Source organism: Pteropus vampyrus, unplaced genomic scaffold (genome assembly GCF_000151845.1).
Source record: "Pteropus vampyrus isolate Shadow unplaced genomic scaffold, Pvam_2.0 Scaffold19, whole genome shotgun sequence".
NCBI lineage: Eukaryota > Metazoa > Chordata > Mammalia > Chiroptera > Pteropodidae > Pteropus > Pteropus vampyrus.
In genome coordinates, this window is record NW_011888800.1 from 3,686,193 (window position 1) to 3,713,442 (window position 27,250).

The following is a 27,250-nucleotide window of genomic DNA, read 5'->3' on the forward strand; positions in this document are numbered from 1 at the left end:
CACACACACACACACACACACACACACACACACACACACACACACTTCTAAAGCCACTGATCACTGTATCATGCCAGGCTATGATCGAAATAAACTACAGTCTTGTTCAAAGGTTGGTCAGGGAGGGCAGATCTGAGGTGGGGGAAGTGGAGGGGACAGCAGGGGAGGGAGCATCTGTGAGCTGTGCAAGAGGGAGATCAGAAAGGCCTGGATGCTGTGGGAAAGGAGGAGCATTGGCACTCATGAATATTCATAGCTAGTCACATCTGTAGCAGGCTTGCTTTCTACCTTATTTCCCCGCCTGTGCACTGCAACATAGAACACCAGTGCAAACAAAAGGAGGGGATTTTGCAGCTTCATCAGGCTCCAGATTTGCTCATGGCGGTGAACTTTCTTCCTCTATGCTTTTTAAATTCTATGTATGGAATTAAATTTTAAAAAGTAGATAGGAGATATGTATACCCTTTTTCCTCTTATCATAGAAGAAAAGCATCCCAGCCCCACAGTCATGACTTGGAAGAAATCCCAGAGTTACATGACACATGGATGATTCCAACTCAGTCCTCCTTTCTCCCTTCTTTTCCCTACAATGGATCAAATCCCCTGGTATCCTTTGATCCAGCAAAAGCCAAATTTTGATTTTGAGAAAAACGAAATGTTATTAATAGAGGACAGGAACTAAAGTTAGCCAGGTCAGCCAGCTACTACCCTCCCTGAAACAACAAAGAATGAATGATAAATTTAGCAGCCTCATGTTCAGTTTTCAAACAACGCCGCTGAGATTTATAGCTTCACTGCTCCCATGGCAAACTAAGCAGCTCACAGAAAGCTATCTGTTTTTGATTTCACTCCATTTTCTCCAGTTTTTGTTCTTTTTTCTATTTGTAGTTTTTTTTTTTTTTTCACTCTACATTTTCTTTTTCCTGGTGTGAGTCGAATATCAAAGGCCAGTGTTGTTGGTAAGCCTCCAGCTTGCAAAAGCCACTCAATGGGATGTTATTAGAATCTACGTCACAACATGGCAGACAGTGATTAATAGCAACTGTATCAACGGTAGCAACTTAAAAAAAAAAAATGTGCCCATCCCGTAGCTGAAAAGGGGTCAGTGAAGTAAAAATAAGAAACGTCTATAAGAACCCAGGGCCCAAAAATGTTCTTGGACAGATAGTATGGCACACTGGGATTGTGTTTGATAGAAAGAAGAAAGAAATTCCTGCTATTATGCATATAATAGAAACTTTTACCTTTAACTAAGTCACTTATACTTAAAACAACCACACATTAATTTAAAATGAAGTCTGTGTACAACTTTGGAATCATTTTATTGATGTAATGGTGTCCCCCAAAATAACTAGCAGATGGATTTCCACCCCCTCAATGAAACACTGAAACAAATTGCAGAATTGTCAAAATTTTATCATGAAGGCACACACTCTATAAAAAGGTTGATTTTAAATGAATTGTAAATTTGCTTCATTGCACAATATTTTTCTAAAATTATAACCGGAAAGTATTCTCTGTTTAATTTTTTAGCATATCCTTTCACAAAACACATCTGCTGTGAAGTATTTCTAATTTGTGCTAACTGCTTTTTAACAAACACACAGTTGTCACTATGCCATCTAATGTTATTGGGGCAAAAAAGTACATTCTCCTTCGCCCTCATCATAATAAAATTTTTGAGCTGTTTTCGATGAGGCAAACCAATAGAAAATAATACAATTATTTGAACTCCAGATGCAAGTGATATATAGGAGATTAAAGAAATGAGGAAGGATGGAAATGCAGTCAAACCAGACAATCAAAGAGGACATGGTACAGGAGCTAAAGGTGGCTGAAATTGGGAAGAAAGAATAAATACATACAGAAAGCTTGTCAAATTATGTTTAATTATTAGGAAAGTAATAAACAGACTAGAAGAAGAAAAACACCACTAACTAGATAGAATATGTCATAAGGTTGGCCAGTCACAGAAAGGATGAAAGAAAGGATACACTCTTAGCTTGGAAGAGTGAAAAATGGAGATTACCTAGTTACAATACAGGTCTTCTTTTTATTCTCCATTTATTTCCATCTCACACCCCTCTTATGTGTTTGTGGTTTAGTTCCTTCAGGGGAAAATGGGATTCCTATGGCGTTTAAGTCAGAGATGAGTCAATGACACCAAAAATTTTGAAGTTATTCCACCTTCAAAATAATAATGAAAATTAAAAAATGTGTTTCCCCATTAAAGGATTAATATAATGATGAGTTAACCTTCCCCAGTATTTAATATGGAAAATGTGGTACAGGCTTTGGCCCTGTATTATCTCCTTTCTACATCCTGATCACACAAGGAGGAGGCATTATTATTATCCCCATTTGACAAAGGAAGAAACTGAGGCTTTTAAAAGGTTAACTTGCCCAAGGCAACTCAGCCAGTAAGAGACACGGAAGCCTCATCCAAGCTTTCAATCACTCAATGATCATTGAGTCTTTCCTTTATATCTGGAGTCAAATATCCACACACTAAAAATATCTTGTATGGTAACCTTTATGAAATCATAGAGTGCAACAAAAAACGATTAGGTCTAGTCTGTATCTAAATAATGAAAAGAATGTCTTTTCACTTCTAGTACCTTGTATATGTGCTTTAGAAGAAGGAAATATATGTCTGCCTAACCAATCAGCTCCACATCATCTCATTAGTATTTTAGATTTATTATATTATGCAATTTTAATCTAATAGGCTTATAATCTAAATTTTTCAAAGTAGTATTGATTTTTATGGAAAACATAAATAACTATATATGCAAAAAAATCCTTGTTTCATTAACACGACTGATTTATGATAATGAAATTATATTTGTGTAGACTAATATTTAGTCTGAGTATAAAAGGCAATAAATTATACACTTGAATTTCGATTTCTTGAAGTACTCAAGAATCCAAGCAGGATTTTCATCTATTCTTTCATTAACCAGTAAATCTATCCAAAAAGTTCCCTCAAAATATATCAGTATAACAGAAGAAATGTATGTCATCGAGATGGAAAGATGATTGCAATTTGCTTTTAGATATCTCCACTAACAACAGGAACTTCAAATCATCCTCTACTTCTTTCCTTGAAAACTGGCCAAGGAATGGAGAAGGAAGTCTGGCGTGCTGTGGCCCATCTCTAATGGTTTAGCAGATTCTGGGTAATGACCATCCCAAACATCACCTAGCAGATCAGGTCAGGAACTGAGGATTCCACATTACATTAACTGCAGCTTCAAGCCATGGGACTATGCACAGACCACCCACAGCTACATTCATGTTATGATGTGAGGGGTGGAGAGAGAAGGGAAAATTTTAATTATTGAGTACCAACTTTGTTCAATGCACTGTGATAGGGTGTTTTACATATTCTATTTCATTTGGTTCCCCCTCCCACTCAGACAATACTACTCATTTTACAGATGAAGACTTACAGATGTTAAATACCTTGCCCAAGGAAACAGCATGAGTAAGTTGACCTCTCGTGAGTCATACCAAAGTCCTGCACATAAGTCTTATATGTTACTAAGACTCTCTACCTCTCTATTGTATTCCTGTATGCAGTGGAGGTGTAAGACCTCAAGTTCACAAGGTAAGTCACTGTCAAAACTTTAATATCTTTATAACCATTTTGTCCACTGCCCCTGTTCTCATTCATCTTGCCCCAGCTCTATCAATGGAATACGCCCTATATTTACTGTACACAAATGAGAATTTTAAATGAATATTGGAACTAGTTGTCATAGAATCATCACAATACCATGTATTCAATTAAACTGTACAGCATCCAAGAACTTAATGGACCCTCTAAATCAGGGGTCTCAACCCCCAAGCAGTGGACCAGTATTGGTCTGTGGCCTGTTAGGAGTCAGGCCGCACAGCAGGAAGTGAGTGGCAGGCGAGGGTGAGAAACATCATCTGCATTTGCAGCAGCTCCCATGCTAGCATCACCACCTCAGCTCCACCTCAGTTCATGAGGCATGAAATTCTCATAGGAGCATTGGTCCCAGGTGCCAAAAAGGTCGGAACCGTTGTTCTGGATGACTAATGGGGGTAATCTGAACACCCCAAGGAGAAAACAAAATCTCAGGTTTGTCCATTTGCATATGGCGCTGAAGAGGGCAGGGAGGGTGTGGGGAGAGGAGAAAGACAGCTGTACATGGTGAAAGGCAGGGCCCAACAACAGGTTGTGTCTTATATGCTGCCAGGTTCATTCCAACTGCTCACAGTGTGGATCTCAGATATAAACCAAACAGAAGTGACAAAACCCAAAACCACAGGAGCAAACACTGGCTTTCAAGTGCTCTGGGAACAGAGACATTTGTTTAAGTAACCACTGTTTTAAAATTGCATACATAGTAACACCAAAATAAACAGCTTGCGATGGTGTTTATTTTAAGATACACAATAGTAATGTAAAGTGTGGCGTGCCCCAGATCCGGGGAGCTGGAACATAATTTACAGTTGTAGAGAGCCCTAGGAGGACTCAACTACACGCCAGGACTGTCTACTTCCTGATTAGATAACAGTGAAGGTCAGAAAGCATTGCTTTTTGTGCGGCAAAGAGCAAACAAGCCATCACAAAGCCCCTGTTCCTCCTGCTCGCTGTGAATTATGAATCGAGTCCTGTGGAGAGCAGGGTTTGCCAAGTCTCCTCTACAAAGCGTGTATTAATCACAGGTCCTGAGGAAGGGTCAAGAGCACAGCCTGACAAACCAAGGAATGAGCCTGTTTGCCGACCTCAGTCCCTCAGTCCTTCCCCTCCCTGATCCAAATACCGAAGAAGGAAAAGAAAGAGAAAAAAAAAAATCTTGAAAATACACAAGCTGGTTGGGGTGCTGAAACATATGTAAAACTGAACTCTAAGGAAAAACAGCTAGATCAAACAAACCTTAAGCATGATCAAAATAAGAACTCAATTTGTGGTTTATTTTAGCCAACTGAGTAATAATCCCCACGCCTTCTTTGCTCTTCTTTCTCTCCTCCATCCAGGTGCTTTGAAGAAACATTTTGGGGATCTTTATTTTGGTCTCTCTACTTCAATCTTCAACAGTATCTTAGGGAGCTTTATTAGCAAAGGCCTGCCATCCTCGAGGTGTTACTCTTGACATTCTGGTCTGTTGTTTTATCTCACCACATCTTAAGTTAACTTGCCTCTTTGCCATCACCCTCACCTGCTGTGTCATGAAATAAAAATAACTTTGATCTTTTCCACAAGCATAACTTACATATTCTTGACTTTGAAATTTGAGTTTGTCCTGAAATAGTTTCCCTAAAAATTCTCTGCAGTGGACTGAATTGTGTTCCCGCAAAATTCACATGTTGAAACCCTAACCCCATTGTAACTGTATTTGAAGATAGAGCTTTTAGGAGGCAACTGAGGTAAAGTGAGGTCATAAGGGTGGGATCCTAATCTCATAGGATTGGTGTTCTTATAAAAAGAGAAAAAGACATCTCTCTAAACACACACACACATACACACACACGCACGCACACATGCGCACACACACACACACACTGCAGAAAGGCCATGTGAGGACACAGTAATAAGGTGGTCATCTGCAACCCAAAGAGAGAGCTTTCCCCAGACACCCATGTGGCCAGGACCTTGATCTTGGACTTGCCTCCAGAGCTGTGAGATAATAAATTTCTGTTATTTGAGCCTCCCACTGTGTGGTACTTGTTATGGCAGCCTGAACTATGACACGCTCCCATCGAAGTCACCCAATTTTTCCTCCATAACAGTCCCTCCGGAATCAGGGAAGGGACCCCATACTTTTCTTTCCCTTTTCTCTCTTACTCCCTGCTCTCAGCCCGACCTAAGGCTTTCCACCCACTTTTCTCATGAAGTCCACAGCATTTACTATCATTCCTCTCCACTACTGTTGCCAGAAGAATGTTGACCTCTAAGCTACCGCCACTTTCCCCAATGGCTTCTGCACACACAAGAACATTTCTCTCCATCCAACCGCTTGCCTTTACTTTTAAAGGCTTCAATATTTATATGACAAAGAGCTTTCTAATACTTTTTCTCCTCTAAATTCCAATGTCATCCATCTCTACTTCACCAGCCCTGGATTTCATCAAGCAGAGATGCTGTATTTCCGGGATCACAGACCTTAAAATATTCCTTCCTGGCTTCTCTGTTCTCCCTCTTAGTCTACATCTGGATTTACAACCCCTCCACAGGCTCCCTCTGTTCCCAAAGCATGACACACTTTATAAGCCTCCTTACTCAGCATGGTCCTTTATTAAAATAAATTTTATTGTCTTGTATTATAAATACAGCACACATTTTATAGAAAATTTAGAGTATATGAATAGCATAAAGTAAAAAAGGTCATCCAGATCTCACTACCCAAAGATAATCACTGTTAACACTTTCATTTGTTCTTTTATGCATATATCCATATACTTACTTTGCAAAACTGCATATAATGCCTTTTCTGTTTTACTTTGCCTGGTAATATATGGAGAGATTTTCCCACATCTCAAAATATTTTTGAGAATATAATTTGTAATGATTACACAGTAGTCTATAATATTTCATTATGCTTTCTTATAATTGAAAAAATAGATGATTTTCCATGTTTTATTAACATAAATAATTACACACAATTTTGCATGATTTTTATGTACATTTTTTATTATTTCTTTATAATAAACTCTTAGAAACTGAATTATTGGATCAAAGGACCTAATTAGTCATACATGTTCCAGTTTAAATCTCAGAAAGATTAAGTCAATTTTTGTTGTCATTAAAGCAGATATTTTCTTCCACCTTGGACAGTGCTGAACACTATTCTTTTTTTTTTTTTTTTTTAGTTTTTCTTAATTTGATAGAAAAATATTTTGTTGCCAATTTTTAAATTGGTTTGATTACTAATTACCTTGAACATTTTTCAATTACCTATTGGCCATTTGTATTTCTTTGAGAATGAAGCTATTCATCTGTGCCTTTTATCTACTGTACATTTTATTTATTAAGGACATTAATCCTTTGCTTGTTATATAATATTACACTTATTTTTGCCACTTCATGTTCACCTTTATTTTAAGTGTTTTCTTAACATTCGAAAGCTCTTATTTTTATTTTAAATTAAATCTCTCGTGATTTTTAAAATAACTCCTTTGCTTTTATGCTCTGAAAGGACATCACTAAATAAAGAAAAACTTACTTCAAAGAAATCCTAAATGTGTGGAATTTACTTTGATGGAGAGTACTGATTGTTTTTTTCAGAAATAAACCATTAACCAAAAACTATTCATTGAATTATACTTTTTTTCTTCAAGTGATTTGAAGCGATGTCTATAAAATTAATAAATTTCTCCATACATTAGGATCGATTTGTGTATTCTTATTTTGTTCATGTGATTATTCTGCCTACTGTGATAGCCACCTGGTAGTTTTATACCTCCCTCATTTTCTTTTTGAAAAATATCTTGACTTTTCTTAATTGTTTCATTATTCAGATGAACTATAGAATCAATTTTTCAGTCATGATCCAAGGAAAAACTATTTCATTATTATTTTGACTTAGTAGTCAACCAATTCAAGAATTCTCTAACTAAAACCCTTCCTCTCACCCAAGTCGTCAATTCTAGGCTTAGGTTTTTCCAGTTAGAGAAGCTTTTATTTCTGAATTCCCTCAGCTTTCTTCTAATTCTTTACGAAATGTGTCTGTCTCCTACTCACGTTTCTATCTGTACTTTGACCCCCATTTTCACTGGTCTCCTTTTCTTGAACCCTGCATTATCCATTGTCATTCTATACACACAAACACACACTCACACACACACATACACACACACACCACCACCACCACCACCACCACCACCACCACCCATCTGCCCACCTACACCTCAGTCTCTTTCTCCTGAATCCCTTCCCACACCTGATTCACCTGATAGATCTCTGCTAATAAATCCTGCCACTCCCACGCACTGTCCTCTGTTCCTCCTCTGTTCCCTTCCAACTTTGCCTGCTCACTCCTCAGTTTGTAGAATTCAAACGCAGGCCATGACCCCCAAGTGCCAAATCCAAAGGCTTATTTTCAGTCATCATTGTCCTTGATCTTTCTACAGAATCTACTTCCTCCACTTTGAAACTCCTTCTCTCTTCACACAATCTGATAATGCTCCTACTATTCTGATTTATCTCTACTCATTACTTTCTCTCTTCCTCCCTTTAAATGTAGTCTTTAAAAAGATTCTGTCCTCTAACCCACCTCTCTGCATACTCTTCCTTACCTTTATCCAGTGTCATTGTTTCAAGCATTACTTCTATAAAGATCAGCATCAGCTCTCAAACTACAGTCTCACCATTTCTAACTCTTCCACAGAGGTCCCCCAATCAGATATCTGGCTTATGTATCTAAGCCTTAGGCCTCGATACACCTTTCCAAGCTTTCCACACTATTCTCCCATACATATTCTGTGTTTCAGCCAAAGATGATTCTGTCTTAAGAGCTGCAGCATCTACGAATCTCTGAATGTAGAATCAAAGGTAGCCTATTTTCATATCCAGATGGAAACAATCTTTAGGGGAAAAAAAAATTCCACTAGTCTCTTGCTGCAATAAGATAATTCTGTCTCTCAAAGCCTTTCACCTTCTTGAGTGAGCCTGCGAGACTACCATTTTAAAGATATAAAACTGCTCTTCTCCACCAGTTTGGCCAGATGAAAACTGGCAGGTTGGTGAATCTCAGGATGAAGAGTCTATGGACAAGGAACAAAGGTGTCCAAATCCCCAATGAGCTTGGTCCAAAGCTATAATGATACAAGTGGGAATAAGTTTATTGTAAGGTTAGTTTGTTATCATCCAGTTCTTCCTGTTCAGTTTGAGCTTATAAAATTTCAAAAATTCCTTTGATTAATGATGCCACAAAACTATGCCACAATATGAACAATCCATAGGGTCTTTTGCCCTTTTCTTGATATATATCATGCTAACTGTAGGATTAGATCCTCATGCCAAATAGGCTTAGGTCAAAGGAAACAAGTACACTATTTTTCTTTGAAGGGTGTTTTATCCATATCCAAGTTCAGGTTTCATGGAGCTAAGACAGAGCAAATTAATTATTTCAGTTGATTATAAGAAAATATCAATGAATACCATTTTATACTTGTACAGTATTCTGCCCTATTCAAAGGGCTATTTCTAAATCTCAGCTAATCATCGAAACAATAAGGTAAGAAAACCAGAGCTCAGAAAAGTGATTTGCCCAAAATAACTCAGATAGCAAAAGGCTGAATTGAGACTTAGGTCCCAGTCAAGTACTTTCAAATTGGTCCTAACTCTGCTGCCTCTGATGTACATATCGTCTTATAAACAGTGGGAATTTCTTTCTCCCTGCCCTGAAATATTTATTTTAATAAAGCACAAAGAATTTACAGATTGTCCTAACTATCTAAAGGTAGGAAAAGCGCTGATTCTTTTTGTGAATTACATTTCCGTTGTCTTCTCTAATCAGAGATTCAGGAAAATTTAAGCACTCCTTTCTGTTTAACTTGTTCCATATTCATTTTAATGAACAGGAGTTGGGGGTTGTTTGGGATAGACAGTGATGAGAAAGTGCAAGCAAATAAGAACCAAAGAGAACTAAAATCACACTTTTCTTTAAACTTGCTCTGCAAAAAATAAATAAATAAATTTCAAACTGTTTTGAAAGGATTCTGAAGCTGGTAACAGAAGTCATATTAAACACCGATGCCTTTCCACATGACCACATTTGATTATCACTTAAGTGGTTTACCAGCAAACCTAAAAGCTTCAGGATTAAGCAATAAGAGGGGTCTTTATCAACGTCCAAGTAATCAGTAGGATTTTGCCACACAGGTCTAAATTTATGTTTTCCTAGAAATGAATGCAAAAACTGAACTCGGCCTATAATTGACTAAGAATGACTTCATATTGCCCACGCCCTCTTATCACTTTTTTTTTTTTAATTCACTGTGAGGCAGGGTTTAAAACAAGTGTAACTCATGAGCTTCCTGTGGCATCCTGAAACCTTTAACTGGAATCTATATCTTTTCACCATAGGAAAAAAAAAAATAATAAAAAGGCTGCCTTTATAGAGAGTTTCAACATGTCACCAAACCTATGGGGAATAATCCAGCATTCATCTCTTCCATTGATAAAAGCCCTTTTCTCTTTGAAAGACTAGGGTAGCAGCACCCCCATTACACTTGGGTTGTTTACTGTCAGCTTATGACAGGGTCACACCATGTGTCCAGGGTAAGAAATAAGCCATTTGACAACTGTAGCATGATTGATATCACGGGATTATTCTTTTCTAAATTATTAGTTATGAAATTGCACATATTCCAAGTCAAAATTAATTCTGGAATATTTATGAATATAGGGAATGATGCAAGAAGTAAATATGTCTGGATAGTTATATTATAATGTGATAACTGAGGTATTATGATTAAGAACAGCAACAAGATTTGGCACTGGGATTATCCAGGGTGGATCTTCATTATCTGGCTATATTAACAGCAAAGCAGATCGCGAACTGGGGGGTGGGAGGTGGGGGGTGGGCAGGGTGACTGAAAGAGGGCTGATTAGTGGCTCATGTTAATTTTCCATAATGCTCAGAATAACTGGATAATATTCTCTTTATTTCTTGTCATCCCAGAATCCCACAATAATAATCTCTTGAGTTGTAATTTTTCTTTTTGTGGACAATCAAAGTCAGAGTCAACAAATATTCGTGTTATCTATAATAACCCAGAAGTAAAACTATAGTTTAAGAAAAATTATCTGCCATTATATTGTGACTTGACAACTTATCCACTATTAGATAAAAACAACTTAAATTAGTTCTGGCAGATTTGGGACTTGGCAGTTCAAAATATGAATAGCAAATGTAAAAGCCTGAAAATGGCATTACTATTATATTTTAAGAGGATAATACACCTTTAAAGGGTGCTAGTGATTACTTTGCATACTGTAAACAACGGCTGCCAATCAATTTAGAAAGGGGTACACTGCATATAAATGTAATAAGACAAATTCCATTCAACCCACCTAATGCTTCCTACCCAAGTCACTATTTCTTAACAGGAGTGATGGGGCTGGATACCATCTTTACACTTCATAATCTGTTCCAAATTGCAAAAACAGACATACAGCACAGAGAAGTCGGGGCATTTCCAGGAGTCCTATGAAATCTGTGCAGTAACAATCTCTAAAATAAAAATTAATCCTGAATATTAAGGTCACTTTATGACCCTAGCGGGCAGCAAAGATGAGGGCAGCAAACAGTGGCTGTTCTCTTAACCCAGTCAACCTGGCCTTTAATTCCCAATAACTCCACCTCCCCACAGAATACACTTGCAAACTATGGTCATGTGGAATGAAGAAATGGAAATTTTCACTATGATCTGAATGAATATTCAGGGATTTCACTAAACAGCATTTAATGGCATTCTATTCTTAGAGTTTTAAAATAGCTGAATATTCAGATATGCACATGCCTTCTATTTTCTTTTATTCAAGGGTCCTCAATTTTCCATCTCCTTGAATTCTTTAACGTATTTTTAAACAATTATACTTAGAATGATATTTTATGAAATTGGGTGCTAAACTTTGAGTTAGTAATTATTTTAGTTTCTTTTTGATAGTAATTTAATAAGAATTTAATTCTTCAATCTTCTCACTCAGTTACTTATTTTTAAAATGTGTCTGTCAGTTTGTAGCTCATAATCTGGGACTTAATTTTTTAGTCTATCTCAGCTGAACTTCTTTTTAAACAGGATTGTCTGATGTACTTTTGAAATGTCTTGACCAGATGTTTTTGCATTGAGGAGACCACACATCTCATCGCCCCCATGAAAGGCCACCGTCACTGTACTGGGGACTCTACCTCAAAGTCATTCAGAATGTGGACAAAGCCTGCTGAATCCCAAACACATCAGTCTTTCACATGTAGAAACCCTTATAATCCAATTCTAAACACCGAATTGGGACTACAAGTAAAAGGCTATGACACAGCAGCATGCAATCTTTTTTTTTTCTCTCAAGAGAAACAAAGTAAATTTAGTTGCAATTTTATTTCTTCTAGAGGCGTTTCTAGGATTCAACACAACATTAAATTTTTGGCCTGTCTCTTTAATTTGAGAAATTGTAAAAACGACGACAGATGGCACATGGAATTGACTTATGTCCTCTATTCTTTACTGAAGAAGGGAGTGCATAGAAACTTTGACAAAAGCAGAAGCTACAGTATGCAGGTCGCTATTAAAATTATCCACTGGCTCTTTGGACAGTAAGGATCAGAACGTTCAGACTTTTTTTTTTTTTCTTTTGACATTCTTTAAAACCAACTAACACTGTTGTTAAGTTGCCACTGGTGATCATAGCCCCAACATTCAGTTCCCTCCTGTCCCAATAAGAGCCTGATGGATGTGCCATTAGCTCTGAACCTCGGCAACCTCTAAAATTATCACTCTTCCCACCCCAATCTCCTTCCCCCACCACTCAAAATCATTATGAAATAGGAAGAATACTCAAGCTTACAGTTAATTGGAAACATTGCAAGGGAAGAGGAATGCTTAAGACAGCATGTCCACAGGAAAATAAATTACCCAGCACTGTTATTTAATGCATTGTGACATCATTTCCTGAAATTAAACAGAGATGACACCAATTCAGAGGATCTCCAGTATAAGGTTCCATTCAAATAATTCACAGATGTTTTCTCCTGGCAAGCAGAAAAACAATGCAAAGGCTAAAGCTAGGGGTGGCCTCCCTCTACTGCTTGCGGGAAGCTCTCTGCTGGTGTTTTTCAGCTGGGTGTTCTGCATGTGCGTCTCCACATAAGTATTTCTTAGCCATTGAGCCCCACTTGTGTTCAGTGCACATCTGTATTTCTGAATGTGAGAACAGCCTTCTCTCATTATCAGTAAGGCCAACATTTTTATATTTGGTATTAATTTGGCCTAGAGCAATTAAGTAGCCCAATGAAAGCACTCATTTCCAAGTAGAAGTAACTAATGTCCATGAAATGCTGATTTGATTAACCATTCAAGGCCCTTAAAAAGACCTCTAATGACAGAAATGATCAGTGTCTTTGCAGATACCCTTGTGGAAATGGACAAATGGAGAAATTGGGGTAGAGATGAACAAGGCAGGCAGTACTCTCTCTCACTCTTGGTGATTTCATGAGGAACTAGAGGCCGTAGGCGCCGGAAAATCGAAGCACACAACCAAAAGACCAAAATATTCGACACTTGTGCAACACATTACAATTCACAAATTGACTACATCACTGAAATCACACGGCAACCCAACCAGCCAAGAAGGGCACATACATACTATCTTCATTTTTCAGGTGAGAAAATAGGCTCAGAGGTTGAATAATTTACCCCCAGATCACAGAGTTCAAAACCAAGTCCAGTGACCCCCCTTTTTTTACAAAACAAAACAAACAAACAAAAAAACATACTGCACAGTTTCTCAGAGAGCCTAGACTCTAACTCTATGAGGAAGCTGGGAACTCTAGACACTGCTCACACCCTTTAAGGTGAAATGGAGCATTCCCTTCAAAAAGTAGGCTCGGCAGAGGCATCTTGAATTATTCTGTAACCAGCTGCTTCTTCACCTTCTACCCCAACCCAGAAGTCCGTGATGCTCTGGCTTTCCCTTGGCACCAGGACTCTGTGATGCTATTACCTAGCCTCAGTGAGCAGCCATCAAATATTTATATGGCTCTAGAAGACAGAGTTTAGACTACACTCTCTCCTGCTGAGGGGCATTTGGAACTTGTTTGGCAAAACCTGGTCTCCACATCTCATATTGTCCCAGGAAAGTGAGTGGTAACTTCAGTTGGCCAGTTCCATTGGCCAAAGTCTCTTGTTGCCATTCAACTAGATTAAAATATTATAGTTACTTTATATTATGTACTTACTATAAGAGCCAGGCATGGGCTGAAATGCTTTACATTATCTCATTTAATCCCGGCAACAACCCTACTAGATTGGTTCTAGAATTATACCCATTCTGCAGACATGGAAAATGAAGTTTAGAGAGGATAACTGCTCAAGATTAAAAATCTACTGTGCTGCAGATTCCAGGCCATGTGCACCTAATTGTGACATTGTATCATCACATTTAAGAAAAAAAGCTATCTGGATCTACACAAGATAAAGAGAACTAGTTAAAAGGCAAAATAGTCTATATATATATATATATATATATATATATGGATTTATTTCTTTAAGATTATTGTGTTTTTCTAAAGGGGATTTTTAAAAGACATTTTGGAAATTGGTAGCGCACACACACATTTTATATATATATATATATATATATATATATATATATATATATATGTACACACACACACATTATGATAATCATTGGAGAAGAGAGACGTATCTCTAATGTAAAAGGGGCTCTATTTACTCATAACGTGGGTTCATTGTCTCTGTAGAACAATATACTTTAAAACACATTTATTGCCAAAAAGAGACCTTTGCAAATCCCATAAAGCAAACTCTATTAGGCCAGGAGTGAAAGGAATGAACACCTGAGAGGCAGGTTTCTCCCTCACCACCAGAGATATGGTGACAGGACAAAGCCTTATGCCATGAACAAAAGGCAGAGTGTTTAGAAACTGCAGTTTCAAGAAGGCTGCATAAAATTATGTCACTTTAAAGTAAATTTGCTTCTGATTCTGTATACATATCTTTGAAAGAAGTCCTACATCCCCTAAGTGTAAGCTTTATCCCTGTGTTTTCAAATAAGAAAACCTTTAGTCAGTGACTGGTATGAGCAAGTGGTGTCTTTGTGTGTGAGCACTTCCTGTTTTCATTCCATGATCAAATATATTCTTTGCAGCACAACTAGGGGAGCTCTTGAAGGTGGTAAGTGGAGGTGCCTGAGAGCCTAATTGAGCACACTAAGGACTTCTTGCCATGGAGGAGTTTTTCATGGTTATGAATAAACCGTTAGCCTGGGTATTATTGCTTGCTGTTTCTTTCTTTAACTATCGTTGAAGTCAAATAAAAACAGTTGTAATGGCAGGCTTACTTTTATGATATCATAATCTCCATGTGTTTGTGAAAGGAGTATACTTCCCTAGGATTTCCCTGATTTTTTTTTTTTTTTTTTTGCCATTGGATACTTTCCAGCAAAAGCGCATACATTTCCAACAGATTCTTTCTTCGATCTTCACTAGATTTTTTAGTCTGAGAGCCAGGCACAATCATCATCCAATAGACGAGGGAGATGATAATAATATATACAACATTTTCAATAGCTGAATTTCTATATATATATATATATATATATATGGATTTATTTCTTTAAGATTATTGTGTTTTTCTAAAGGGGATTTTTAAAAGACATTTTGGAAATTGGTAGTTAGAAACTAGAAACTAATTACTTAGCCTTAGAGTAAGCAAATTCAAAATGCTTAACTCTGAATATGAAAATTCCTCAATTCATCAAATAGTTTGTTTTTTTAAATGCCACTTTGAATTTAGTTTAAATATTTTCCTCAATATAATCAATTAGCTGCAAATATATTACCTTTTCCCCTAAAGCTGGCAGTGCATAAGAATTTGGGGGATTGTTTTAACTGTTACAGTTGTAGTGAAACTTGTTCTTCCAAGAAAACTGAAGGTTAATGATTTTTGTCATATTGAAACTAAGACTTAACAATTGCTACAGTCAGCCTTTGTTGAGGTGGGATTCTTTTTTCTCTGGGCCTTTTGAGGTATTCAGAATAGGTGACAATAGCTTGCAGTTGAGAACATATGTAGAGAGACCCCTGTGGCTTATTGGAAGAAGTTGCTCCATGCTGGTTGGGTGTTTGGAAAAAAAAATACAACCAGAGTTCTTTTATGTTCTCCTAGTTAATGAATGCATGAATGTCAAAATGGGCCAATGGCCCATTCAGGGGGCAAAGCCTTAGCAGCCCCCTTCTTTAAGAACACATCCTGAGATGCAAAATACATTTGCTTAACAAATTAAAATAATGAGATAATTCAATTAGCTTCTTTTTTATAAAAGAAAGAAAAAAGGGTACATCAGGGATTATTGTAATACAAGAACAGGTCATACTGCACAAAAGGGAACAAACCAGTTTGAAATAATGTTAAAGAGACTAATAATGGAGAAATGCACATTGAATCATGTATTTGTAAAGAAATTTACATGAAATAATAATTTAGACCACATCTATTTTCAGTGAGCTAGAGCCAACATTTCACTTTGAAAGTTGAAATTAATTAAAAGACAGAAAAATATAGTAGGACATCTCTATTTCGAAGGACTTCCTCATGCCTGTTAATGCACATAAGAAAAGAAGTCTAAATTAACATGTCGCTAGTTAGGGGTCTCCATTCTTGGTTTCTGAGCTCAGAATTATAGCAGAGTAAATCTTTCAGCTCATTAAAGATTGGAAAGTAAAAGTTTTACAGGACCATCCTCATCAAAGTTACTGAACCTCTTCTCTTCAGCTGGGGTGAAGTCTGGATGGAGGTAGAAAAAAATTTCAAAGATAAAGCCAAGAAGAATTTCCTTAAGATACAAGGGAGGTACAAAAAAGGCAGAGAAGGGGAGCAGAGAGAAAGACTGGGAGACAAAGCCAGTGGAAGGAAGTAATGAAAGGGCCATGTGGTGAAAGAAGGCCATGCGGAGGAGAAAAATAAAGCACTTAGTGGAAAGCAAAAAGAAAGGGGGACAGAGAAGAAAGGATGACCAGAGGCTGGGACAGAGCAGTGTTCTGAATAAATGTTCTTCAGCAGAACCAAAACCTACGAGCGTGGGAAAGGAGCCTGCACTGCATATCTCTCGTTTGAAAAATGGGGAAATGGAAGGTCCAGAGAACTTAAGAGATTTAACTGAGGTTCAGCCAGTACTGAGGAAAACTGAGCTTGAAATGCCAGTTTCCTAGACTCTCCAGCTCTGGCTATTTGAGTATCCTCTCTCCACTCCAAAGATAGGGATGTATTAAAATTTTCAGGTGGACAGAGAATTCTGCACAAAGCCTTGTGCACATTTAACTAAGAGGAAAGCACTTGCTTAGTAGCATCTCGCACAGTAGAGCCACAAGCGCCCAGGAATCACTGGCCACCCACAATTCTTTGCCAGTGGCCACGGCACAGGGTGGATTCCTTTCAGGACAGGGACAGGACAAGGCAGGAGGTCCAGCAAGGGCCCTGGACACTTCCATAGGAAATTCAAATCACAGAATACAAGTGGTGAAGGAGAAAGGTGGCTTGAAGAAAGAGGGGCAGGAAAGTCTTCTCTATTTGGAAAGGTCGGAGGAGCAGGAAACTTTAAAAACAAAATAGCACTTTGCTTCTCCATATCTCCAGTTCATCCTCCCTTAGAAGCTGAGTGCGTTGATGGCAGAGGTTATGAGATTTATATGCAACAGTTAAAGGTGGTAATGATTTTAGCAGTCATCATAAAAGTGGTGGAAAAAGCACAGATCTGGGGACAAGGAAGCCTTGGGTCCCGGTCAAAGCTTGACTTTGAGCTAATCACTTCTCTTTCTCGGTCTCAGCCTCCTCATTTGTAAGTAGAGCAGCTAAATTCTCTAAGGTTCTGCTGTTCTGTGAACTGGTTTCGATGACTGAGGGAGATGTTCGCTCAGAAAGCAACTGTTGAAGTCTTTATTTTCAACCAAGAAAAGTGGAGTGTGAAGAAAGACAGGGAGGAAACTGAACAGGTAAACTCCTGGGAGAAAGTGGCATGCCTACCCTGCAGCTTCCCTGCCTTTCTTAGTTGCTACTCTAACCAAACAAACCTTCAGTTAAAAATGAGAAACCCCTCCCCTCACACTCACTCGACTTCCAAATTAAAAACATTTTACAGGTTAGTAAATCTCCAGCTGAGGTGATGTAGCAAAGAACAGCTGTGAAGTAATTTTGATAATGATGAGAATAATAACCACATGGCAAGGTTCAGGGCTTTGCTGTTGCAGCTTCAGTGCTCCTGAATAGATAAAAGTGATTAAATACTCCTGATTATCCCTGACCAATATGTAATGGATTTACAGCCCTTTCAATTAGTCAGTATTTGCTTAGGACTCATTATTTTGTCTTTGGTTAAGTAATCAGCCCAGAGACCGCATGTTCTGTCTAATTCCTCTGAGCCGAGTCAGTGCAGGGCCCTGACCTTTGAAATGGCCATAGCTGCAAGGCAAGAATAACCACTGCCCCAGCAGCCTCGTTGGTTCTCCCAGCTAATCCTGACACCACAGGCCAGATCGATACACCTTAGTTTGCTACTAATGTCCTTACATCAAAATGGCCGATTTAGGAATGTGAATCTATCACTTTGCCCTCCCCACCACCACTCCGCCCCTTGCCCTTTGTAGCTCTGCTAGAAGAGCAGATCAGCAGCCGCCACCATAAATAAAAGTGGAACCTTGTCCTGGACCCATGACACTGTAACTAATGTCATTCAGCATGGCAACACGCAAGTTGGATAATCAAAGACCTTCAGCTTTTAATGCGTGACTCTATTTTTGAGCATTAGCCTAAATAAAATGGCCTGAAAATAATATTATAGCAAGAAACAGCCTATGAAATCTTTACCATTCCTAGAATTTCCAAATGAACAGTAAAATATGAGTGCCTAGCTACACTGTAAAAAATATATTGTAATTTTTTTGTCATGAGAGTCTTAAGAGTCAACAGGATATACCGACATATAAAACCCATATAAAACCGATTGCAAATAGGAGGATAAAGATAAATTGTTACTTAAAAAATGTTGCACATAGTTGATCTATTCCCAGAAGTGAAGAGGGTTAGCTTATAAAATAATGGACTTGAATAGCTAAAGAAGAATCTTTAATCTCCACCTTCCGAACAAAGGCGTTATAGCACCTATAACCCTTCTGCGTTTGTCATATAAACACATAACATGTTTGAAAGCTGCTTCAGTGATTACAATTGCACTTGATACCACAAGCTTGGACATACGTGTATGTGGCAAGGTGCATTTTTTACCTCCTAGAGGAGATGGCTTTCGTTAAGAGTGTAATCGGCAGTGTTGATGGTTTCACAAGCTTCTTACAAACATTTCCCTTGGTTGCAGTTTTATTATCTGGTTACTCTCAGACCTCAAATAAATTTACTCATTATACTGTTCAGGGTCCTAGACCATTCTGAATAAGGTCCATTCTTGGCCTATTAAAACAAAAATCTTTCTAGAGAGTGCTCTATGGATGGTGATAGTTGATAAAACCTTAACCATTCTGTTAGTCACCAGATTTCAAGAAAGGGAAAATAGGCATCTTATTTTAAGAAATCTGTATGCACCTGTACAACTTACTGGAAAAAGGCAAGACAACAAAACTTATATTTTTCTCTTTCATCTTGACTTACTGTGAGATGCTGGAAGAGCCACGCTCTCATGATATTTGTTGCTACTTTGGGGAAAATGCCTCTTTTCTTCTGGCGTTTTTTGTCCTTGTCTGGATCATCATCGTCACCTGTGCCAGGTGAAGCTACACTGTTGTCTAAACCATCCCCTAGTAGGAAAAAAAAAAATGAAAATACATTAGAGAAAACGCAGAAAGGGGGCCAACAACAATGTGCAGCTAATGATGAGCTCAGCTCAGCTTGTTGAAAGAAATCCATTAAGCGGGTATATTCTCTTTCATTAAAGTATAATTGGAGACACAAATATGTAAAAGACAAAATTAAACCAGGCCTCTTCAAATGTTAATTTTGTGTGTCTCACACTCTCCCGTATCATTAATTCAATTATAATTGTGCGCTTGACACAGTGCAGTAGCTCTTTGTCAATTACGGAATCCAATGTGGGAAAACCGCCATCAGAAATCCCATTCGGTGAAAATGCATCCCGTGCCCATAGTGAACACATACTGTAGGGCAATCAAGTTAAATGTTCTGTAGTCTATATATTCTAGGCTGCCTGCATAGGTGACAGTAACTGTGTCACTGTTCATTGCACATAACACACTGCCTGCTCAGCCCCTCCTAAAACTGTCACCTCCTAAGCACACACACTTGAAAACTCCTCAGATGACCCTGCACTCCGCATTTGCATGACATGCAAACTTTTAGCTCTCTGCACCACTGATCGTTATCATTAAAAAAAAAAGGGGGTATACATCAAGGTAGGGTGCTCACTTAATCAGAAGTTTCTATCAACATCTTTCTCTTCTATGCTTTTCTCTGGCATTAATTGTGCATTAGCAAAAATCATTTACTTTTAACAGTCATAGTTATTTTTTCTTGCCCTCTGGCAAAAATGCCTTGAAAGCCTGCCTGGAGGGCATCTAAATTATGTATCTGAAAAACTCTTCTGGCAAGGCATTGCAGGACCCCTACTTTCTTAAAATTCATACGAGCACGTCTTCCTGTTTTTGGGAAGGCATCAATCAAGAGCAGCAATATATGCCATATCCCTACATTAATATTTGAACTAATAACTTTAAAAAAAGGAAAGAAACAAGATCCGACTTGTGGCATAATCAAATGCAAAATAAATGAAGAATACGGGGACAGCACTGGGGCTTTATAGATGGCTGTGTTTTCCTTGCACATCATTAGCCTGGAGCCACACGAAAGAGGAAAACAGAGAAGTGGAGAGTTTATGCTCCCCGCTGGTGTTTAAGAAGCCAGGGTCCTGGAAGGACATCTGGGAATTGCGCTGAGATGGGTTTTTTTGTAATTTAAGAATAGACATTCATTAGCAGTAAATGCCATAAATCCCATGCTAAGTAAAAACCTTGTCCAAGAAAGCCTAAAACAATAAACTCTGTGCTCAATGTAGCCTGAGCTAGCTGCTCAGCAGCTTCTCGGAGAATGCCACAGATCTGCGGCTCATTCCCGGACGCTCTCTCCTCTTGGACTGGGCCGCACCATGACATCTTGCCCACTGGGCTCCTGCCTTCCAACTTCAGGGTCCGCTCTGTGGGCTATCCTGTACCTGTTCTTTTCCTCTCACCGAAAAAAAAAAAAAAAATCCCTCAACCTTCTTTGACCAGAGAAGCAGAAAAGCCACAGCAAAGAGCTGGCAGATTAATTTTATTGACATTTCCATTTTCACTGCAATGCGATACCCTCCATCACATGGAAGAGATGACCCTCACTATTTACAGACTGACAGGCCACTTCATTACAACCACCCTGCCCCAAGGCAAAGCAGCTCCCTTCCATCTGCCCAAACACTAGAGCATGACCCCGAAGTTGCTGTTCTCTTTTTCTTTGCCGTCTGTTATGATAAAAAAAAAAAAAGAGTGAGTCAAAGGGACCCCAAATAGGCAAAGAACTAATCAGAGTACAGGGAAACAAAAGGCATTTGACTTCTGAATACTGTATGTTCAGAGTCTACTCTTCATCTGTCTACGCACCCTGCAGACCCATGTACACTAAGGGGCCGCTTGCACAAGGACAGACACACACACACAGACACACACATACGCGGGCGCGCGTGCGCGCGCGCTTCCCACCATGCCAAGGAACTGCTGCAAGGCAAATTCTCACCCACACTAATGGCTTCTGACTGCTCCTTGGCAACCCTAGCATTTTAACCTGAGTGGATGTGCTCTCCAAAATACAGACACTGGAGCGATCTCATCAGCTGTTCATGTGACACAGATGGAGAGTGGCTATTAGGAGCCAGGCAGTGGGCCTTAGGGATCTGAGGTGCTGTTCTGTAGCCTGAGGCGCTTTTGAAAAGCAGTACCCGGAGATGAGGAAAAAAAAATCCACACTGCAAGTGAGTTTGAAGTCAGTCAGTCTGTCTACCTACTATGGATAAAGATATCTTTGTCTCTTAATGTGAAATCTATGTGGGCTATCTGGATGTACATTTCAGATAATGTATGTATGGAATGGCTCTTCCTTCAGTGTCTTCCAAATATAAAAACACAGGCTGTAAACAATGCCTGTGTGTATATATTTCTTTCTAAGCACATATGGTTTCTGTGTATATGTTTAAGCTGAAATTGTCAGGATTTTGTTAAAATCTCATTTAGCTTTTTCTGATAGATTTTTGAATATACTTATTTTCAAAGGTTAATGGCTTAATTGAAGGAAGTTCAGCAAAAAACAGCATTTGCCTTTAACCCAATCGGTGACCTTAAAAATGAGAGGCAGCATTTCCACAGTGCATTTTCTCTTGCTTAAAAGCAAAGAGGGCTGGTAACACCTTCAAACTATATGATTCACTGTATTTAGCGCACGGAAAAAAAATATAGCTAGATTGAGATCCTTTGATGGCTGACTTAAACTGAAAAAGACAAGAACATTACATGAATTTTAACACAAAGCAGTCCATTTTATATAAATGTCATAAAATATCTGAATTAGAATCCAGTGTAACAAATAATTGTAAAGGAAAATATCCTTATTTTTATAATAACTAGACACTAGACACTAGACGTTATATTTTTAAATTAACATTAGTGTTTATACCTCTATAAAGAGAGGAATTTTCCTCTCCAAATATACAATAAATACCACTGTCTTTTCCTTCAATAGATTGTGAACCAACTTCAGCATAGAGGACTAACAACAGCATAAAGCAAAAATTTAAAAGGCAACTGTGATCTGCAATGTAAAATAAAATTCTGCAGATGTTAGAGTTAGTAACTCTGAAAGTAGATACTGTTTTCTTGTTTTTGGGCTATGTGTGTGTGCGTAAGATAGTTGGCAATCCTTGGCACCTGTACCAAATGAGTTTTTTTGCCAAAAAGTGTGAGTATACCTGTACAGATGCATGTGCCAAAGGAGGTATGGGAGATAATGGCATACGCCTCAGCATCTGAAGTTAGGATTCCAAAGTGTGGAATTCTTGAGAACAGGAACTGTTTCTTGTTTATCTTTTTATCCTGAGAGCATACCTCCATGTCTGACCCAGAGCAGATACCCAGTGATTGCCGGGCGAGGGAATGACTGAACTTACAGTGAGCTTCCTCAAGGATCTGCCCCTCTTTCTGATCATCCCAAACTGGGGCAAGCACACTCAATATGGTACCCAAGGAGCTGGGTGGCTTGCCCTTGTGCACACAGTCACGTCTAAACATGCCAGGAACAGCAGTTCTTCAAAGAACCCAGTGCCCATCAGGGCCTTTTTGAGGGGCATAATCACAAGGCCATTCCATCAGCAATGCCATCTCTGATGATGAAAAACTAAATAAATACTGGATATGCTTCTTTTAAAAGGTGGTTAATACCTTGACTAAGGGTGCAGTCTAAGTTTTGGGCAAAGAGATTCAAAATAGCTGTGTATTACTAGAACACACTGTGTGTGACTATGGAAAGAAATATTCAAAGTCTGTAGATAGATAACTTTGAAGTGGATTAAATCATCAGGAGAGATTGTTAAAAACACAGGTTCCCAGGCCTCATCCCAGACTTACTGAATCAAAGTATCCTGGGGGCAGAGACAAGGAATTTGTATTTTTAACAAGTTCTTTGGTTTTGCTTATGCATTCAGCCTAGCACTCGTTCTTAAACTGGCTTTTGGAAGCCACTAAACTAGATGACCTTCTAATTTGAAATAAAATGCGACCTCACTTAAAATTCTATTTTACTCCCATGAATGGAGTTATTGGTCACGGTGAGCACCTGCAATCTGGCTTGGGCCTTATTCACTGCAGGAAAGTCATGCTGTTCTCCATCGCATGTACTGGCCGATATAATGGAGCCCCATCCTAACCTTCAGGTGGTGAGGGTTAAAAAGGAAGAAAGAAGCTATAGGACACTAACCCTCAAAATAGGGACCACTATTTTGAGAAGAAACTGTGAGAAAAGTGAATTCTTGGACCTGCCCCAGACCTACTGAATCTGAATCTCCAGGAATGGGGCCTGACAATCTGAGTGTCACTAAGCAGTCTGGGTGGTTCTGATGACCACTCAAGTTTGAGAAACACCGCTGTAGAGCACAGAGGAAATCCCCTTAGCCTGCTACCCCTGGTGGTGGTTGGTTGTCTGAAGGCCTGAATCTAATCTCTGGGTATTCTTCCTGTTTGAGACTTTGAGAGATTTGAGAAACATCTCTCACTGGATTTACATCCATGCTCAGCAGCAAGTCACACATCCTTTCCACCGATCAAGACATCTAGGTGGAGGCAGAAATCCACATCCATAGCTGTGTAGCCAGAGAATCAAGGAAAGATATGGCTATGTTATAAGAGGATTTTCAGATGATTTTAAGGCAGCCATTCCCAATCCATAAAATGGAAGTATACTACTTCTTCCATTTAGCCAAAAATGTCTATATTTTAGACATCAATTACTTGGTTTGGAATAAAGGAATGATACAAACAGTGATGATGTGCTATGATGAGTTCAACACCACCGGGATGTGGCCTTCTCGCCCTGTCAGAACTATAACTCAATGACCAAAAGGGTCCTAGTCCATCTTTTTCTATCTACTCCCCCTCCCCCCTCCCTACTCCTCCACAACAAACAAACAAACAAACAAAGAAAAACCCAGACATTTAGCAGTGAAGAAATCAAGGCCAGGAGGTTAAATCCTTGCCCAAGATTCCACAGCTACAAGGATAAACTGGAGACCAGGCAACTTCAAGTCCAGTGTTACTACCACTGGTATGTTCACATTAATATTGTTAATCATCTTCTACTTTTCAAAGCATTACCTCATTTGAACCCTGCTATCAATGACAGATTTAAGCAAGGTTTGATCCTATAGGCAAAGGTCTAAGTGCAGAGGAGAGATTAAATTTAAGGCCCTGGGTTGAGATTGAGCTAGAGCTGGACCAGGCTCATCCAGGTTCAAACAGAAATGTGCAAACTTTTTTCCCAAAAGTAAGCCATTGCCTGCGAGGGATTTACATATATTTAGTACAGCAAGAATCTTTGAGACTCAGGATTTTTATAATGGATTTATTGTGATCCAAGTGGAGACCCTTACGTGGAGAGCACCAAACTGACTTTCAGAGCCTAGAGATGCTACAAATATTTGAGAATGTACTGTCCACACAGTCAAGGTCTCGTGGGCTTTGATGCCGTCACTGTTCAGTACTACTAAACATTTCATAGAACTGTGATTTAAGTGCTACATTCCCCTGCCTCAAAGTCACTTTTTAAAAAACAGAATAAGGTTTTTATGACATTTTGGTACACTGTCAAATAATAAACATCTAAAACTGACCTCTCGGTCCTGTGTTCTTGAAGAAATAATTAGGACAAATGAATATGTATTTCGGTTAATAGCATTTGTACTTCTTTTGGATAAGCTAGTGATGTGTTATCTAATCCTCACTTCTCCAAGTTTTGGACCAAGTTTAATAGTTCAGTACATTCATACAAAATATATACTTTAAAAAATATCTCATCTTGGGGAACATGGCTTTTTCCCCTTTCTTTTTTGATAAATAGAAACTCAATATATTCATTATAATTTTCGGTTTGTACAATGTAAATTCACTAACTTCATACACACACATTCATGCACACACATGTATACACACACATATATACATCTTCCAAATAATCTATTTCTAGGAATTAGGTATATTTATGAATACATAGATATTGATATATGTGATTATAAACCTAGGTGTATATAAATTAAATTGTATATATTTCAAATAATTCACCAATTGGTACACAAGTGTCCAAATATATTTGTAGATAAACTGCATAGTTTTGCCTGTAGTCACATATACATATGCATACATATACAAACACTAAGTGATAGAGTTCTTAAAATGTTTTTATTTAATGTTAAATAGGGTTGTCCCTTTTCTACACCATTTCTCTATCTCTAGAATACAGTCATGTTCTTTATCAACACTGTTGTCACTTTCATTATCACCACTATCAAAAGTAACTTTCATTGGGCACATGCAATGTTTCAATCCTCATTCAATCTACACAACAAACGAATGAAATAACTACTATTATCGATTCCATTTTACAGATAAGAAAACTGAGACTCAAAGACATTAACCTGTCAATGGTCACACAATTAGTGGCAGAGTAGTGTCTGTCCTCTAAAGACCACGTTCATATCCTCTATTCACTCCCTTGGGAGGAAAGAAGATGTGAAAAGTGAAGCTGATTCTGGATTAGCCCTCGCTGCTCAAGAAACAAACCCCAAGAGTGAGGCCTTGTATGTCCTAAAGAGATAGTGGGTGTCAGCACATTTAAAAGTAAATATGAACCAAGAAACAAGCAGATACATATTTTTACACAAAAGGTATGTCCATTATCAATAGATCGTTATTGTTCCCTGTGGATCTAAAGTTCTAATTAAGTATAATTTTGAAATAAGAGCACCTGTTGAATTTTAAAGATTTTCTGAGCCAAGAGATCTTTCTGCTTGACCCGGAATGCCCTTTCTCTTCATTTTTTTCCTTTCCCTCCTTTCCATTCATTCTTCTTTGTCCAGGCAAACTCCTAGTCAACCTTTAAAACTCAGTGAAAAAGGAACCTTTTTGGTAAAGTTTTCCCCAGTTCCCATTAATAAAGTTAGTATACTATGCTTTCTACTTTTTCAGCAGTTTGTTCTTATGTCTGTTATACTCTTTCGTTTTGACATTTATCTGTTTGCTAATTGTCTGTCCTGCTCGACTATGAGCTTTTTCAGGACAGAGGGTGCGTCTTACTCATTTCTGATTCCTAAGCCCTGACAGAGAGTAAATACTCAAATGTTAGTGGAATGGACAAACTGATAGCAAGAGCCTTTAGACCATAGTATTAGGACCCTGTGAAGCTATAACCTGCTTTGAAGAAAGTGCCCCTGAAGGAGAGTCCCTGGATCTGGTCACCTGTTCTAGTGGCCACCAAGCCTCTGGCTACCTTACTCCCCAACCCCTGCTCTGTGGGCGCTGGGAGTATCATGCCCAGTATGTTAGTGTTCACATATGTGCATGGCCCTCCTCAGAGAAGGTCCTTATGTGCCTGAGACATGTGTCATATGCTGTTTATGAAAACGGTGCTCCATCTTAAACACGCCCTATTCCAATGGGGAAGAGAGAGTGTTGGAGAGGGCTGTCCATCGTCCAGGCTGTTTAGATTATTGAGAACATTACAGTTAAAAATGAAGTATCATGTAGCTGTGGAATGGCAACACGCAGTTCTTTGTAAGCTCATTTTCTGTCATCATTTTGTTATGCTTTTTTTCTCTTAATATAGTTCTCTGAAAACAGGATTAAAATGCACCAAGAGTAAAAAGACATTTTCTTTCAGGACTACCTTCCAGGAGTTTAATTTAGGATATCCCACCGAGAAACCTACATTTCAAAAGAGATTCAAAAGA

The 27,250-nt window shown here is 38.5% G+C and overlaps 1 protein-coding gene across 12 annotated transcripts in view; it reads right to left on the bottom strand.

The window, feature by feature from the left end:
* MEIS2 (Meis homeobox 2) overlaps positions 1-27,250 on the bottom strand; it is a 201,100-nt gene that overhangs the window by 120,509 nt on the left and 53,341 nt on the right. For all 12 annotated transcript variants that reach the window (XM_023527735.1, XM_023527736.1, XM_011354887.2 and 9 more), the window contains one exon: positions 19,372-19,517. In XM_023527735.1, the coding sequence (XP_023383503.1) occupies positions 19,372-19,517 (146 nt within the window). The remainder of the gene's footprint in view (positions 1-19,371; positions 19,518-27,250) is intronic.